Raw genomic sequence first — 16,763 nt, 5'->3', positions numbered from 1 at the left:
GATCTTGCAGCACCTTAAAAGCTCAGATCTTCAATTATCAGCCTTCAAATCCAGGTCCCAATGCCCTCACCACCAACCATGAAGTGATGACTTGGGAGGCAGCCCTGGTCCTGCCACAGCTTCAGCAGCTTTGCCTGAGGGGCTGCTCTGGGGTGTCTGTCAGGAACAGATGAATATGGGGGAAACACTGGTTAGGCACAGGTTAACCCAAGATTTCCTGTACCTGGGAGTAGTTTGGAGTGGAAACATGAAGGCTAGTCCTGCTGAGTTATGAATAGGTATTTCTGCTGTGGTTTTGAACCTGCTGCATGCTTGACTTCAGCTCCTGCAAAAAGACTGATCCAGACCTACGTCCCTCACCCAGCTTCCATCACAGCCTTCAAGAGCAAGAATTGGTCACCACCTACAAACAATGGTAGCTGCTCGGGGCATGATCCATTTATTATTTACACTCTGTTAGAGCCCTGATCTAGAAAGGTCCTGCTTGCTTGGTGAGTTTCCTTAGTGTTCTTCACTGAGGTATCCAAGGACTCCAGCATTGGCTTTCCTTGTGAATCAAGGGAGTGACATTTCTGCATGCAATAGTCCAGGCACCAAGGTGCACAGACTAAAGACAGAAGCACCCATTTACTCTGAGTGCTCCATTTCTTTGACTATATTTCAAAGTTTTGAGTATTACATCGGGTATAATAATTCAAGGCAAAGATACAACTGCTTGTAGAAAATGCTGGTCTAAGATTGAGACCATAGTGCCTCATTGCAAACAATTCAGACACCAATCAATTATGAGGGATTCAATTATGAGTAAGTGAAGTAATCAACCTTGAGCCACAAAGAGAGTTATGACAGAGATGGCTAAGGCAGCATTCACCATCAGGACACAGGTTTAGGTGCCCAGGCCCTGTCTTGATGACCTGTCAACCCAGACTCACCATATCTAGACCCTGACTCCCTGCACCTGATCCTGGTGCTGAGATCCAGTTCCCTTTGCAAAATTGTCTGCTTTGTCCCCTGCCCAAAGCCTTGGAAAGAAAAAGAGGAACAATTATCCCAGCATGATTAAAATTGTAGCACTAAATGGGGCAAGTGTGCCACATCCCACTAGCTCATGCTGTCATGGGTGATGTTGAGGGTTGCAGGGAGCAGAAAAGTCCTGAGGAGGTAGAAAAGGAGTTGGAAAGACAGACAGGGGAGGCAGAGCTCTCTGTCCTGGCACCAAGGTGTTGAACACGGACAAAGCAAGGCGAGGCCAGAACAGTCATGGGTAGAAGACAAGGGAGACACTGTCAGTCCAGGAGAGAGTATCACTCACGTGCTTGCAGTGAACTGTGGAACACAGGACTCTCTCCCACCTCTTCCTCCAGCCTTGTGAATTCATGGAAGCCCACCTGGAGAAGGCAATATTGGCTGGGACAGTGGGACCAAAGTGCTTGCTGGATAAAGGGAAGCTTCTCTTCCAATGGCTTACTATAGCTCCCCTGTCTCTTTACCTGAGGTGCTGCTGGTTTGCAGCCAACTGTTGGGGAGGGAAAAAAATTGCTATGGAAGAGATGTTGGACATGAGAGAATGCTGCATCCTAGAAAAGGCAATGCTTTTCCCTCACCCCAGCTCCTACCTCCTGTTCCATATATGCCTATTGTTCTCCATGCTCCCCATATTTGATTTCTTGATTTTATTAGGGAAGTTCTGAAGTTATACTGTGTACAGCTCAGGTAGCTTTCAGGAACAGGGAGGCTGTGTGTCTCCTTTCTGTCCTGCACCAAGACTGGTGAAGGTGTGCAACCATTGTTGCAGCAATACTCCTCCTCTGCTCAGGGCTGGAGTTTACCTAGCAGGGATGGAATAGCCATCCAATTAATGCAATTGCTGCCAAGGCTCATCTGCAGAGGTGAAAAATTTTTTTGTTGCATTCAATGTTCATGCCAATTAAACATGACAAATTATTGTGGAGAGGGAATTCATATGATGGATACAGTGCCACATTTCACATTGTTCCAAAAACACCTGTTGCTGAAATTTTGACAACATTGCAACATTGCAAAAGTCTCCTTCTAAGAAAGGCTGAACCCCAAGTTGAACAGACAAGTACACAGCACATGAAGTTTCACCACAAGCCTTTCCAATGTGACAAAGCTACAACCCACGGAAAATCATTGGAAAGGAACCTGGTCAGGACAGCTGTCATTCCTCCCCTCCACAATTTCCTCCTCTCTGCTGCTCTGCTCCTTGCCTCTCTCCTCCTCTCTGCTGCAGAATCCTCTACCGCTTCTGAAAGACTCAAACAATTTAGATATACAATTTTTATTTTTTTTTCAGAAGTCACTTTCCCTCATCCCTACCCACTGCAACTTGCACTGAATCCATGCTGGTTTGTATCACTCTCCTCCTAGCTGAGCCAATGGGCACAAAGCTCCTGATCCCTTCCTCTCCAGAGTCCCCTCAGAGCAGAGGTAAGCCCCACACTCATGGGAGCTGACAGTCTCTGAAAAGGCTTGAAATTTCTGTGGCAGTATCCACAAAAATCACCTGTCCTGAGAATTTCTCACAGGGTGCATGTAATGGCACCTCATCTTTTACATGTTTGTAAATTTATATGCATGTAATAAGAAAGGGTTAAATTCTTTAGCAAGTATGATATTTTTTGGTCCCCACCAAAGCCTGCCATTGCAGCTCACCCACAAGCAGGTCTCCTACAGGAAGCCCGTCCAACTCTTTGCTGTCACAAGCAGGTTTTCAGATAGCCACAAGAGCTCCTTCTTCTGGAAGAGCCACCAGAGATCCTTTTTCTGGAAGACTCATCATGACTATGCTGGGCTCTGCTTCATTATCTCACTGCTCCAAAGAGTCTGCCTAAATGCGCTTGCCAGTCATGCTGGTTTTGGCATGTCCTTGAAACTCTGACACTGCTGTGTCCACCTCTTCTCCCAGTGTTCATCCCTCATACATACTGGACAGGGGGGAGACCCTCACCTTGAGCACAAGGGCTGAGGGAATACCAGAGTTCTTGCAGGGTGGTCCCTGCCCCCTTGAGGAAGGACCTCAGGAATAGCAGAGAGAGAGGAGAAAGCAGGCAGCTTCTTTTTACTCTTTTTATGGCATCACCTGCAGGTCAAAGCCCTTTCTCAGTGGTTGTCTTCACTGCTTCAGGTTTGTGTGGGCTGCACTCAAGCAGCAGGTCTGGGTGTCCCTGGCTGCTTGTGAGTCACCCTGCCTGAGCAAACACCTGGTCCTTCAGCTTCTCTCTGGTGTTCTTGCTTGCTTTCTTATCTCAGGGGAAAAAAAAGTGAGTGCCTTGATGAAAAATCTCCCTCTCTCTGCTATTTTCTATGCTATGGTCCCTTTTCTTTTGCGCTGATAAAACTTTGTGACTTATTTCCTCCAGGGGAGGAAAATGCAGCTCTACACTGCTTGCAGGAAACTGTGCTTGCTTTGCCTCTGAGAGCTGCCTCTGTGCAACGTTCCAGGTTTCACAAGCACAGAAGCATTCCTTGGCAGAAGATTTTGTTCGCCAAGTACTTAATCCTCTGTTCATTTGGGGTTATCCCACGTTCCACCCCTCTTCAGAACTGCTGGAAGCCCCCACGGGGCTCCCCACTAGGGCTGCCAGGCAGTGCAGGGAGCAGAGGGAAGCTGCTGGTGGAAAACACTGCTCTGAAGCTGCCCACCCTTCCAGAGCGTGCTGTCGGTGCCAGCCAGGACAGGTCACCGCAGACCTGCTCAGCTCTGTCAAGGGACAATGGCTGTGCTGCCACCAGGCCAGAGCTCACAGATACCAGCACACCCAGGGGCTTGCTCTTCTTTTCTCCTGTTGCTTCCAGGGAGCAGGAGAACAAAGCACGTTTAAGGATGAGACCCTGGGGCAACTGGGGGAAACCCTCACTATCACTTTAGTAGATGCATTGGATTTGTGCTACAGGTAAAAGTCTTCTTTGCTGCCAGTAGTGTTTTATGCCAGCTTTCCACATGTCTTCAAAGCCCTCTGAAAACCCTCCTTGATCCCAGAACTTGACTTTCCACTGTACCACCACCTGCAGCGGCTGTAGCAGCTCACAGTTCCCAGGTTACATGCCAAAAAATATCTCATATTTAGATTTCCCTCAGAATGTCCAATTTTTCAGTAATTTTATTCAGCTACAATATGGATTTTTTCCCTGTCTTGAAAATTTATGGACATTTCTCAAGAAAATCTTTCACAAAAATGCCCTAGAGGTCAGCCTCTGTTTTCCTCATCTTTATCTATTCCTCCAAGTAGGATTGCACTCGGTCTTTGAAAAGCTTTGAACACTACAAATGGTATCTGTACACTTCACTTGAGTAACACTTGCTTTGGGGAATTTCCTCAATGCTTTGGTCGTTTTGTCCCTTTTTCACCCACAGTCAGGTACAGAAGAGCAAAGCCCATGAGTTCCTTGAAATTCAGGTCCAACCAGCTTGGCCACAGTAGCTTCACTAGTGAGGCTGATATCTTTTTTATTTTAACTGTATCCCTACATGAGATGCAATTACAAAAATTAAAAAACAAACCAAAAAATTTTCAAAAAAATACCACCACCGTTTTCTCTCCAGACTGGGTCAAGTCACTGCGGGAAAACACTCTATTAACCGCATGAGTCTCTTCTGTGGCCACATCTGCACAATTTTATTGTGTAATTAGACCTTGGCTCCGGCCAGTGAGGGATCTATTAGCTAAAAGTACCTCAGAAAAAAAGGAAGCCTTTGTGCATAAATTAATTCAAAACAAGCCTGGGCTCTTCCCTCCTGTGATGCTGGGAGCTGTTACGTTCTGTGTTGCTGCAAGAAATGAACACTCTGCTGTAGCCTGGGGACAACAAGCTGATGACGGGAGACAAGAGCAAGGCAGAAGACAAGATCAAGGACATCGGCTTTGAAGCTTGGATGAGAAAGAAATACTCAGAAAACAGTCAACTTTGTGGTTGGTATTGAAACCACACCAACCACGGTGTGTCCACTTGAGCATCACCTGGAGATAACACAGAATTCAAATGCTAGCCAGTGAAAATGTCTTCTCAGATACGTCAGGAAATGAACATGCCTTGACAAAATAAATCGGGGGTGGCTCAAATCTCCTTAGCAGCATAGCAAAGTTCATCTCCAAAACCCCAACAAGTCCCAGGTGGAATACAATTCACCTCTGCAGAGGAAAGCAGTGTTGATGAGTCTCAGCTGCTGCCATGGCTCTGGCTGCTGCTGGTGCATTGGAGATCTGCTGTCCCGCCTCTGCCACATCAGGCTTTCGCTGCTGCTACACCAGGGGGACTCAGACTGGAGAGGTTTCTGGTCTCACAAAACTGTTGCAAAAAAGTGAATATATCCCAAAGCACACAGTGAAAGTCCTGTTCCTTAAATCATTCACTTAAGCAGGTAGTCCATGCCTAGCAATAGCAGAGAAGTTCAAGGGGGATTGGTTTTTTAGGTCTGGGTTTTTTTGAGAGAGACAGAGTTTACTCAAGGAAACCACTGCTTCTACTCGCCTTTTCCCTGTTTGATCCACAAATGTCCTTTCACTATCCCATCCCTTCATTAAAAAAGAGCTGGTGCCAGTCTGAGGGGGTGTTTCCTAACCACAACCCAAGCCAGATCTGTGCCAGTGCTCAGGCAGGCTCACTTGGGCTTACCCAGCTCTATGAACAATGCTGTAGCTGGAGCAAAGTGCCAAGTATCCCAGAAAATTGGCTCCATGGTATTCCTTTTATGTCCATGCTAGGCAGGATTTATTTCTTTGTATTCTTCAGTGCTGCTTGGGGGACATTTACCCTTTGCTAGGCTTACATTGCTGGTCAGGAAAAGGACTCCCCAGGCAGCAGGAATTTGACGTCCCACAGTTTCTTATCTGCAGCTCTAGTCCAGCTTGTATTAATAAAAGTTGAAGATTATTTAGGACTTCCAGTCTGCTGGCCAGTTGCAGAGGGGATGGGAAATTCAGGATGGACTACTACTCACAGTAAAACATAACACATGCAATAACATGTGATTTAACAGATATTTTTATATACTTAATCTAATAAACACAGCATGTGCTGTAAGTATATGTGGCCCTGGTTACTTATGTTCTCTTTTAACAATTTGTGTAAATAGATCCCAGCTGTTCGGCTGCTTTTGCTCATTTCTCAATGTTTTCCCAATTTTATCCTGGAAATACAGAGAAAATAGACACTTTGTAATGATGTTTTTGGCAGCAGCCTTCACCCACTTACTGGTGTAGTCTCCTGTCACTTGACATTTCACACTCCCCTCTCTGAGGCACCGACGGAGGCTTGGGTACCTGGGAGCACAGCGGTGCAGGGGCTGAGGCAAGCAGCTGAGCAAGGCCCCAGGGAAAGCTTTCCCAGCAAGCCTACAGGCAAGTGTGACATGATCCTGCATGGCTGAGAGGGCGAACTGGCATCCCTCTCACATCCCTGTGCATTCACTCTCACTGTGGTGTTTGTGAGGGTGCCAGGATGAGGGAAGAGATGAATCTGACTCCATGCTCTCAGAAGGTTGATTTTTTATTTTATGATACTATATTAAACAATGCTGTACTAAAACTATACTAAAGAAAGAGAAAGGATACATCAGAAGCCTTAACAAGATTGAATAATAAAAACTCATGACTGACTCAGAGCCTTGCCACAGCTGGACCATGATTGGTCATTAAATTAAAACAATTCACATGAAACCAATGAAAGAATCGCCCACCACATTCCAAAGCAGCAAAACACAAGGAGAAGCAATCAGATAATTATTATTTACATTCCTCTCTGAGGCTTCTCAGCTTCTCAGGAAAAGAAATCCTAGTGAAGGGATTTTTCAGAAAACATCATAGTGACACTCTCACCTCCAGCAGCCAATACCTCAGCTGAGTGCCGTGGCTGCAGAGTCCCTGTGGTGTACACTGGCCATGCCCAAGAGAGCTGCACTGCTCCCCATGAGGCTGCTCCCACTTGGGTGCCCATCAGCCCCAGGAGAACACACATGCCCAGCGAGTCTCCAGAGCAGAGAACAGCTCCTGGGGGCTCTGCCACAGCTCAGCAGCTGAAGGTCAGCACGGGCTCTTGGCTTGCAGAATTAGTTGTTTGATTAGGGCAAATTGGTCTGGAAAAATTGCTAGAGCAATTGCTAGAGCAAATTGCTCAGGAGGTCTTCTGGTGCATTCCTGCTCCAAAGCAATCGCTGCACATTAGGCACCACTAATGAATTTCTGCTCAAACTTTCCCAGAAAATCCTCCAGGGATAATCTTGCAGCCTCCCTAGGCTTAATTATCTTTATTAAGGATACCCCTTGGCCAACCTTAGCCTGCTGCAGTACTCATCCACTAGTCTTTGTCTCAGACAGACAGAGTCCATACCATTCCCTTCCACTTTACAGCAGTACTCTGGGCTATTGCAGGCTCTTATGCTGTCCCTCTTCCACAGCAGCTGTGAGCTGTTTGCAATGCCTGGGGACTTGCTAACCTCCCTGCAGACCCCAGGTGGCTGCACTTCCACTGTGATATGGTTTCTAAGTCCTTGGAGCAACGTCTACCTCCCCAACCTACTCCCTGCATCTCCCCTTGAACCAGAGTGTCTGCACAGCCACCAGCCTCCCAGTCCTTTACAGCTGCCACCCAGCCTGGCTCTACATGGCATGGAGTGAGCCCAGCGAGGGAGAAGACAGAAAAACTTGGGTAGACTTTCTCCCCTGAGCTCCCTGCATTGTCCTTCCCACGTGCTCCCATGGCAGCTCTGGCTGCAGACGCCTGACTGAAGGGCCATTCCCAAGAATGCCTACAGCCCAGTTACACGGTCCCAGCTCTCAGTCTCGTTATGCACAGATCAGGTTTTCCAGACTATTGACCATTTTTGATCCTTTTTGTCGGAGTCTATCCAGCCAGGCCATATCCTGCTGGAAGTTCAGTGCCCTCAGTTGAGCAGAGCAGCCCCGATGGCGGCTCACACTTGCTGAGAAGAAAACTCACTCCATTTGTCTCGTAGGCTGTAATTGGGTTCCTATTTCTCAGCACGGAGACTGACTCACACATTGCTTTTGATCCTTTATGACCCCCAGACCCTTCTCTACAGAGTGATGTCAATGCAGGTGGTTTTCTTCATGCAGCTGCTTATTTCTGCAGAAGGTGGGAGCTCACCCTTGTCCCTAGAACAGAATTGTGACCTATTTTTCTCAAACTATTTCTCCAATTTGACAAGACCATTTGTCAAGCTCAAGCTATGTCTTCCAAAGTACTTGCAGCCTATTCCAGCTTGCCATGGCCTGCAAAGTTAATAAGCTTGTTATTTATTTTAGAGACCACCATTAATAATGACTTGGCCTGGCATTTCCCTGCTCGTGAATTTCTTCCCAGAGGCCACTCTGCTCATTCTTCATGAAAATTTTCTGTGGAAATTGGATTTGGCCAGGCACAAGAGAGTAGGAAACAAAGCTAAACTCAGACTATTACTTGTTCCCCATCTGAGGGGGGAAAAGTAATACATAATGCATGTCATCTTCTTCATTTAGCAGTCAGAGCCATAGCAAGTCACAAATGTGTGTCCCTATGCTGTGGGTGTGTCACACAGCAACGAAATCAAGATCACCTCCCATGTGCCAGCGTGTCCCAGGGAGGAGCTAAAAGGTGAAAGAGGAAGGTGCATGCAGGGGCTGGGGCAAAGATAATCAATGAGCCTGGGGGCACCGCCAAAGCAGGACACTGCTGAAAGCAGGGGTCAAAAGGGAAAAGCCATGGGACCATAGACAGGGCCATAAAACAAGCTCTCTGGCTGCACCTTTGCTTGGCCAGCTGAGGATGTCACTTAGGACCAGTCTCTCTGTTTCTCCTATCAACTCAAAAGAGCTGCCCACCTCTCCCAGGTCCTCAGCAATCACTGCCACTTTCCTGTCCTGCTGCTGCACTGAGCGGTGGCCGTCCCCACCCTGCCAGCATCCTCAGATGACACAGGAGCAGTCAGCAGCCATGACCACAGAGGCTGTATTACCCTGTGGTGCTGCAGTATAAACTCTCTCATTCCCAAAGCCAGGAGCTACCCAGGGACTGCTCTTTCCGTAGGCTCAGGATGAACTGTTCATGTGCAAACCTTCTGCTGGCTCAGTTCCTGTGTGCTCAGGAAAATGGGGCTCAGCAGCACAGCACTGTCCCTGCTGTGCCCCTGGAGGCTCCTGGGCTAACAAAGGGGTTGCTCCTCCTTGGTTGTACCAAGGGATTTGCAATGACAGTAAAGAACCTCTCTCCTTTCCCATGATCCACCTTCTGCCCTTGTACTTTCAATACCCTGTCTCACGAGGAGAATTCATTTGTGACTGAGGTATTTTTCTTATGAAGTGTTTTGGGTTTTTTTCTTCCCCTCTGTTTGCAATCAGCAAATGGGTCCTTGGAGTATAACAGCTACAAGAATATCTGAAACACAGGTTTTAGACTGGAGGGATGTTATTAAAGAAGAATTTTGAGACTCTGAAGACAAGAGTAATGGGGATTTAGCTATTCAAATATCCAAAGCTCCCAGACAACACACAAAATACCAGAAGGAAGTGCAAAGCAAGAGCTCAAAAGGATAAATCTGTGTGGTTTGGGAAAGAGAAGGGATGAGATAATGTCTGGAAATTGATTAAAGCAGTGAAGTGACTCTGTAAACTGTGAGGAAGAGCATAAATCAGGCAAGAAATGTGTTCAGAATTAACTCAGAGGACAAGTCCAGAGAAGAATTTTGCTGTCACAGTTATGGCAGTAACACTGCCATATATCTAGTTTTACACCAATTTGGTCCCAAAAAACATCTCAGCAGACATGGCTTTTTCACAGAAACTTGAGCCCTGCTCAGAGGAGGGACAAGTGAAAAGAAAGATAAAGATTCTGAAGGTCATATCCAGGCAAGATTTGAAGATTATTTTCCCCACCAAAAAAAAAAAAAATCTTTTGTCAAATTTGTTTATTTTCAGTCTTCAAAGTCAGCAAGAGCTGGCAGCAGTACATCATGCCAGGAGAGCTATGGCTTTGCTTGGAATGAAATACCAACAAAACTTGGCTAGTGATAAAGTTCCTAGGGCTCACCACCTGGAAGGAATTTCTTGGTAGATTTCATACACAAATAGAAGCACTTAATTCTCAGTTAATTTTAATTCACTTTTGCACACCCCTTGCATCCTCTCTTCAGATCTTCAGAAAAACTCTCCTAGTAATCTCTCCAGGCTGGCTGTGGGGCACCATCAGAGCTGCAGGATGGGCATCTCTCTCTATCTCAGGGCTGAGACAATGCTGTAGGTCTCTGTTTCCAGGTCCTCAGGAGTGCTTGGAGCAGCTCCTGGCTCTGTGTTCCCCTTGCTCACTGAAAAACCACAGATACCGACCCTGCACAGGGTCCTTCTCCATTCTTCCCATCCAAAGGTAAAGGAAACCCATGGCTTTGTAGACTGACTGGCAGCAGGAGCAGCCTGAAGGTTGTGGTGCTGGAAGTACAGGACCAGAAAACACAAGTAATTAAACTTTTACTTGGGAAAGGGTAAAAGATAATTGTCAGTGTTATACCATAAGGTAAAGGAAGCTGCAGGAGACAGTGAGTGCTAATATTGCAGCCAGATGGAAAAAACGTAAGTGACATATCTGGTGGTAGATTGCATGTGAAAACATGGCAGACAACAAGCACTTTGAGGAACAAATGACAAAGGGAATAAATGCTATTAATGTTTCTTCACATCAAAGATTCAGGACCTTGTCAGAAAATCTGTATGGCCAGCTGAAATTATAAAAGATCACAGAAGATATGACCATTTTAAAATTATTTATTTGCTCAGTGCTCCTAGGGGAAGAAACTTTGTGTTCAAATGGCTCCAACCATTCTCAGAGGTAAGGGTTCTTAAGAAAGATTAGGTAGAAATCAAAATTACTTCAGAAGAGAGACTAAAAAAGCCACAGAGTGAATAGCAATGAATGACTAAGACTGATAATAAGTACTCAGGAGATCTATGTCTCTAAACGGGAAGAGCTACAATCATAGCAGTGATGGATGTGTCATTTAAAATTACTGGAGAGTTAAACAGGGGCAAACAGGAGGTCAATTTTAAAACTTTGTTCCAAAGGTGATGGGAGTAACTACATGCCTCTTATTCCAGCTTAGATACTACAGTGGGATCTGCCAGTCTGTGCTGCATCTGTGTGCTGTGGCAAAGTCCTTGCTGGGAAATGACTAAGACTGATAATAAGTACTCAGGAGATCTATGTCTCTAAACGGGAAGAGCTACAATCATAGCAGTGATGGATGTGTCATTTAAAATTACTGGAGAGTTAAACAGGGGCAAACAGGAGGTCAATTTTAAAACTTTGTTCCAAAGGTGATGGGAGTAACTACATGCCTCTTATTCCAGCTTAGATACTACAGTGGGATCTGCCAGTCTGCGCTGCATCTGTGGCAAAGTCCTTGCTGGGAACCGCAGGGATGGCTTCCGTGAGGAGATGCCAGTGGTGCACCCATGTCAGACAGAGCCAGTGCCAACCAGCCCCAGGACACATTCATCAAAGCTGAGCCCATCAGTGATGCTGGTGGCACCTCTCTAAAACATATTCAAGGAAGGGTAAAAATCCTGCACAGCAGCTGGAGAGAGGAGTAAGAATGTGAGAGAGACAGCCCTGCTGACACGGAGGTCAGTGCAGAGGAGGGGCAGAAGGTGCTCCAGAAACTGAGCTGAGATTTCCCTGCAGGCTGAGGTGCAGCCCGTGGTGAAGAAGCTGTGCCCCTGCAACCCATGGAGAGACAGGGGGAGCAGAGACCTTTTGAGGCACTGCATCTGTTTTTAAACTGACATGACAGCAGCAGGAGTACAGTGTCAGTCAGCTTCAAAGGCAGCACTGAAGAATTCTTGATACTAGGTCTTTCATCAAAGAACTATCTTTAGTTTACAGGTGTGGGAAGAGTTTAACTGGTTTTATCTCCAATGACATTACAAAGGCCATTGCAGGAATGTTTTCAGCCCACACACAATGTAAAGTGGCTGTTTCTCACCACCATCTAAGAATGTTTATGTTGCTAGAGAAGGTCAGTTGAAAACACAGCTCCTGGAGAGCCCCATAATTTTATAAACGGGCAGTAAATTACAAAATACTTTCTGCTCTAGGGAAAGGGGGATTCACCTAACCTGCAACTAGCTCTCTACAATGTAAATGTGTACATGCAATGTCAAAAAGGCTCCTGCAAGCACTTCATTCTTTAATCTTGATGTTTTGGCTATGTGATTGCCTCTTACTGTTCTGCTGATTTCTGATTCTTTTTAATGCCTGTACTGTTTTCAAATATTTCGTCTTCATTGTAACTTCCTTCTTTTTTGTCATAGGATGGAGGACTTAAGTTGTCCAAAATATATATATATATATATATATATATCCTTTTGGTTTATATGCTTGCAAAATTACAGGCCTGATCTTCACTCTGCACTGGCCATCATGTCTTCAGTTGCTGAGTCTAATGGTATCATGGCCTTCCAAATAGCTTGATCAGAAGAAGAAAGGACATGTCACACATGACCCTATCACTAGCTGCCATAGCTTACCAGCAGAGAAGTTGCCAGACGGAGTTCAAACTCCAGCTTTCCAAAATTACATAATTAAAAACCCACCCATGCTAGGCTTGCAAGCTGGTACTTTTCCTGCCTGACTAGAAACCTGCAGGTTAACTGAAAAAGAAGCAGTGGGTGAAGAGCAAGAGCTTCCCCAGGTGATAAAATATTAATTAGCAGGGATGTTAGAGACATCATTGAATGCTCACGGAAGTTCAGTGTATCAGCAGGTCTACCCAAAAATACTCATTGGCCCTGCACTCCAGCAGCACAAATTCAGCTGCTGATACTGATCCCATCATTTTTATTTCGGTCCATTCCTTCCTCCTAGAGCTGGGAAAGTTTTCTATAGGGAAAGAGGTGAGAGAGAAGCGAAGGGAAAAGTTCTTTGACCCACAAAGATTTATCACTCTGGAAGAGTTAAAAATTAATGAGAGACAGGAGAGGAAATATAAAGCTGAGATTAGTTCCTTGTTTGTTTTCTTGCTCCCCACCGTGAAGTTATAGAAATGCACCTAGTGTTCACTTTCTCCCACAGGCATTTAATTACTTGTGTGAATAGTTTTCAGTGCTTCCTGCTGCAATATCACAGACCCACCGACCCAGTGTCACTGCCTCTGCCACCTCCTTCCCACACAGCCAAAAGCAACAACAAAAAATCAGCTTAGCAGGGTCTTTTTGCAACCAGGATCTCCCTTCTGTCACCTGCAGTGGCAGGACTGTTGGGGCTGGAGCTCAGACTGCTAGAGAGGAAATGGGAGAGGATGTGTGAAAGCAGAAGACAGAGATAACAGGCCCTGTCAATAAGTGGGACTCAAACAGAGAAAGATTCAGCTCTGTGAATGTAACTACAGACTGTAAAACATCTCTATTTTTTTGGCATCAGTCATCTTGGAGTTTCCTTCTCCACCTACATCCTCTTCTCTGACACTGCCCAACCCCAGCTTTCCACACATCCCAAAAGCCTGACCACGCAGCCAATGTGGTTAATGGAGAGGGCTGATAATATCACTTATTCACAGCTCTTCACTGGACTCAGAACCTGGCAACAGCCCATTGCTCTTGCTTGTGCTTGCAGCCACTCTTATGAATAAACCCAGTCAACACCTCAAGCTTAGAAAATTCTATGCCACCAGGAGTGGCAAAATATCCATGAGCTACCCATTCTCCTGAGCAGGACCCTCGTCACACAGCCCTTCATTTGTGTTCCTTTTCTTTCAGGCATGTTCCTGCTGCCCATGAGGTACAGTAGCACAGTAAGACATCTCTGTCTTCATCGGCTCCTCCTGGGTGCTGTCAGTACCTGAGGACCTTTACCATTCTACCAAGGGGTAACATCAGAGGGTTTCAGCTGAAATCAACATTTCCCCCTTCACCTGTACTAAGTGGCCCTTGCAGAAGAGGGCCACTCCATCCTTTGGTAATTGAAGCCTGGAATAACTTTCCTTCCTTCGCATCCTCAAGTTTTCAGAGCCCTGCAAGTCCCCAAGCAGGGCACCCCAGGAGGCCTCCCCAGAGAGGGCAGGCAGGCAGCAGGAGCAGAACAAAGCAACAAGGGGCGCTCCCCGGGAGCTTTGTTGACACTCCCCACTCTCCCACCCACTCTCCTGGCCGATAAATTCCCCTGTGCCAGCCCCTCTATGCGGAGAGGCCCCGAGCTGAGCCGGTTCCCTGCCATGCAGCTGCTCATCCCAGCCATCCTCTACCTGCTGGGCTCCTGCTGCCTCTGGGGCACGCAGGCATGGCAATACAAGTCTGTCCTCATGGTGCCAAATGGAGGTCCCTGGGGCTTGTGGGGACACAAGCAATTCTGCCCCAGAAGCTACGCAAAAGGATTTCAATTGAAGGTAAGATTTGACTCCTTCTTCAGCATGGGGAACAAATCCTGCTGTGAGACAATGTGATTTTGTTCTGACTGTAACAGGGCTGGCCACAGCACTTTGCCCCATCACAGCAGTTTGTGTTGTATCTGCAGTGTGCAGGCTTCTCAGCAAGAAATTTCTAGTGCAGAGTATCTCTCCATGCTCCTGCCAGTAGATGATTTCTTAGCAGAGGGATCTCTTGGGTAATGAAATTCCTGAGGTTGGTACAGCAGAGCCTGTTCCCAGGGGCAAGTCCCACCTGCCAGCACCCCAGCTCTGGGTATCACAGCACGTGGTGAGAGGGTGGGCATGGCCTGGGACAGCAGCCACCAAGCATTCCTGATTCCAGAGCATCTTCTCCACCACTTGGAGAAAAACAGAGGTGGGCAACAGCAAAATGGGCTTTCTGAGACATGTCATGGAGCTGCCTCCCAGCCCTGCTCAGCTCCACTGATGTTCTTGCTCTCTCCCCAAAGCCTCCTGCCATCCCTCGTCACCTCTTTAAAAAGGGTGACCTCTCTCTTTTTCTTCCAAGGTCCAGCCCTTCCAGGGATTTTGGCTGTTTGGTGATGACACGGCTCTGAACGGCGTCCGCCTGCACTGCATGGATGGCACGGTCATCGAGTCTTCCTTGGGGTGGTGAGCAGCCTTCCTTTCTCATCCTTCTCATCCTCCTCCAGGGCAGCAGCTTCGGGGGAGCTTGAAGGGAAACCAGTGCAATGGTTTCTCTGTAGGCAGCCACCCCCCCTGTGAAGGTGGCTCAACATCCCTCTTGGGGACATGGGTGAGTTCCCCCTGGCCACAAAGTGTGAAGGTTTCAGGGTAAAGGTCTGGTCCCAGGGAAAGGAACAGTGCTTTGGAAAATGAAGGAAAGATCAGAAATTACAGATATTAAAGCTATACTTTCTCCTTTTCCTCAAATGCTTACTTTGGAAAGTACACTGAGTAACAGGGACATAGCAAGCACCTGAAATTGCCAAGAGGTTCTGCAGGAACAGGGCAGACCGGAGCTGGTGGTGGCTGGGCATCCCGGGGATGATGGGGAAGGAGAGTGAAACAGTGCTCCTACAAACCTGCCACCCCATGTACGTCCCTTGCCCCAGGGCTGCCAGGGCAGGTCACGGTGTTGATTGCAGCACAGCAGAGGCTGGACAAGCCTTGATAAGTTGTTTTTTCCTCTGGCAGGTGGGGGAACTGGACCGAGGCCCAGCTCTGCTCCAGCAACAAGCTGGTGTCGTTCTCACTGCGCGTGGAAAGGTGGTGGTACCTGGGTGACAACACGGCCGTCAACAACGTGAGGTTCGCCTACTCCAACAGGACCAACCTGGAGGGCTGGGGACTTTCAGGGGGTCACTTCGGCCCATGGAGCAGCAACGGCACCTCTGGGGCCATCTGTGGGCTCCAAACAAAGATGGAGGAACCCCAGGGAATGTGGGATGACACAGCTCTCAATGACATGAGAGTGTTCTGCTGTGAGTAAGCCTGACTCCCCACCCTATGCTAGCATCCACACAGCATTAAACCTTGAATCTGTCCTTGCACCAAAAGAAGTGTACATTTTTTTTCCATCTTATTATGTCAAGGGTATTCAGGTCCCATGGCCACAGCACTTCACAGAAGGGTCTTTGTAATTATTGTGATTAAGCTTTGTAACAAATTTATAACCTACAAAATTCCTGTGAGGGAGCAGAGGGGATTCCCACACCTGTTGGTAAGGCAGGAGGTGGGACTATAAGGGCTGAACACTGAAGTAGAAGAGGGATCATCTGCCCTGGCAGAAACTGTGGTTTCAAAGGAGGGGAAGGGGAACTCTTCATCCTATTTCCATTATAATGCTTAGGATGTGCAGGGATCACTATCAGACATCCATCCATCCATCCATCCATCCATCCATCCATCCATCCACAAATAAGTTGAAATATACCATGCAGCTTGTGGTCTCAGCTCCATGCCTCTCCTTCCAGCCTTCTCAGCATGTCTCCAGGTGCCCTGTGCAGAAGAGGCACTCCAAGGATTTTTGTTTCAAAGGCTTCAGTACTTCACATGTATTGCAGTCAGAAATGTACCATTGCACAGGTATTTTTCCTGAACCCACCACCATTTCCTTCAGCATCCAAACCTCCTGCCCAGCTCTTCTCTGGAGTTCGTATTTTGTGCTGCTTCCTGGGGCTGTAGGCAATACCTTGAGGGTGAGGACATAACAAGTATGGGGCAGGGATTAGCCACAAACCTGGGGCTCACAGGGCATCATGCAGGAACTGGTTGATTGGAGAGCATTATGGTGCACGTGTGCAGGAAGGACTCAAGGAGGAAAGGAGCAAAGAGCGAAAATTAGGACAATTCCAGAGAGAATTGCAAAAAT

The 16,763-nt window shown here is 47.1% G+C and overlaps 1 protein-coding gene across 1 annotated transcript; it reads left to right on the top strand.

The window, feature by feature from the left end:
• Positions 1-14,215: 14,215 nt before the first annotated feature.
• On the top strand, positions 14,216-15,881 carry LOC121341315 (vitelline membrane outer layer protein 1-like). The gene is made up of 3 exons (XM_041414747.1): positions 14,216-14,386; positions 14,937-15,040; positions 15,587-15,881. The coding sequence occupies exons 1-3, from the start codon at positions 14,216-14,218 to the stop codon at positions 15,879-15,881; spliced, it is 570 nt and encodes a 189-aa protein (XP_041270681.1).
• Positions 15,882-16,763: the final 882 nt, after the last annotated feature.

The sequence above is a fragment of the Onychostruthus taczanowskii genome, unplaced genomic scaffold, assembly GCF_017590055.1.
Source record: "Onychostruthus taczanowskii isolate IOZ18803 unplaced genomic scaffold, ASM1759005v1 scaffold105, whole genome shotgun sequence".
Classification (NCBI taxonomy): Eukaryota; Metazoa; Chordata; class Aves; order Passeriformes; family Passeridae; genus Onychostruthus; species Onychostruthus taczanowskii.
Note: the sequence above shows the minus strand (reverse complement) of the source record. Positions and strands in the feature narration are given on the sequence as shown.

What these genes read in the sequence shown, in the direction of transcription:
- LOC121341315 (XM_041414747.1), top strand. Translation starts at nt 14,216, where the DNA reads ATGCAGCTGCTCATCCCAGCCATCCTCTACCTGCTGGGCTCCTGCTGC. An exon ending in CAAAAGGATTTCAATTGAAG is followed by an intron (nt 14,387 to 14,936) that starts GTAAGATTTGAC and finishes TTTTCTTCCAAG; the next exon opens with GTCCAGCCCTTCCAGGGATT. An exon ending in ATCGAGTCTTCCTTGGGGTG is followed by an intron (nt 15,041 to 15,586) that starts GTGAGCAGCCTT and finishes TTCCTCTGGCAG; the next exon opens with GTGGGGGAACTGGACCGAGG.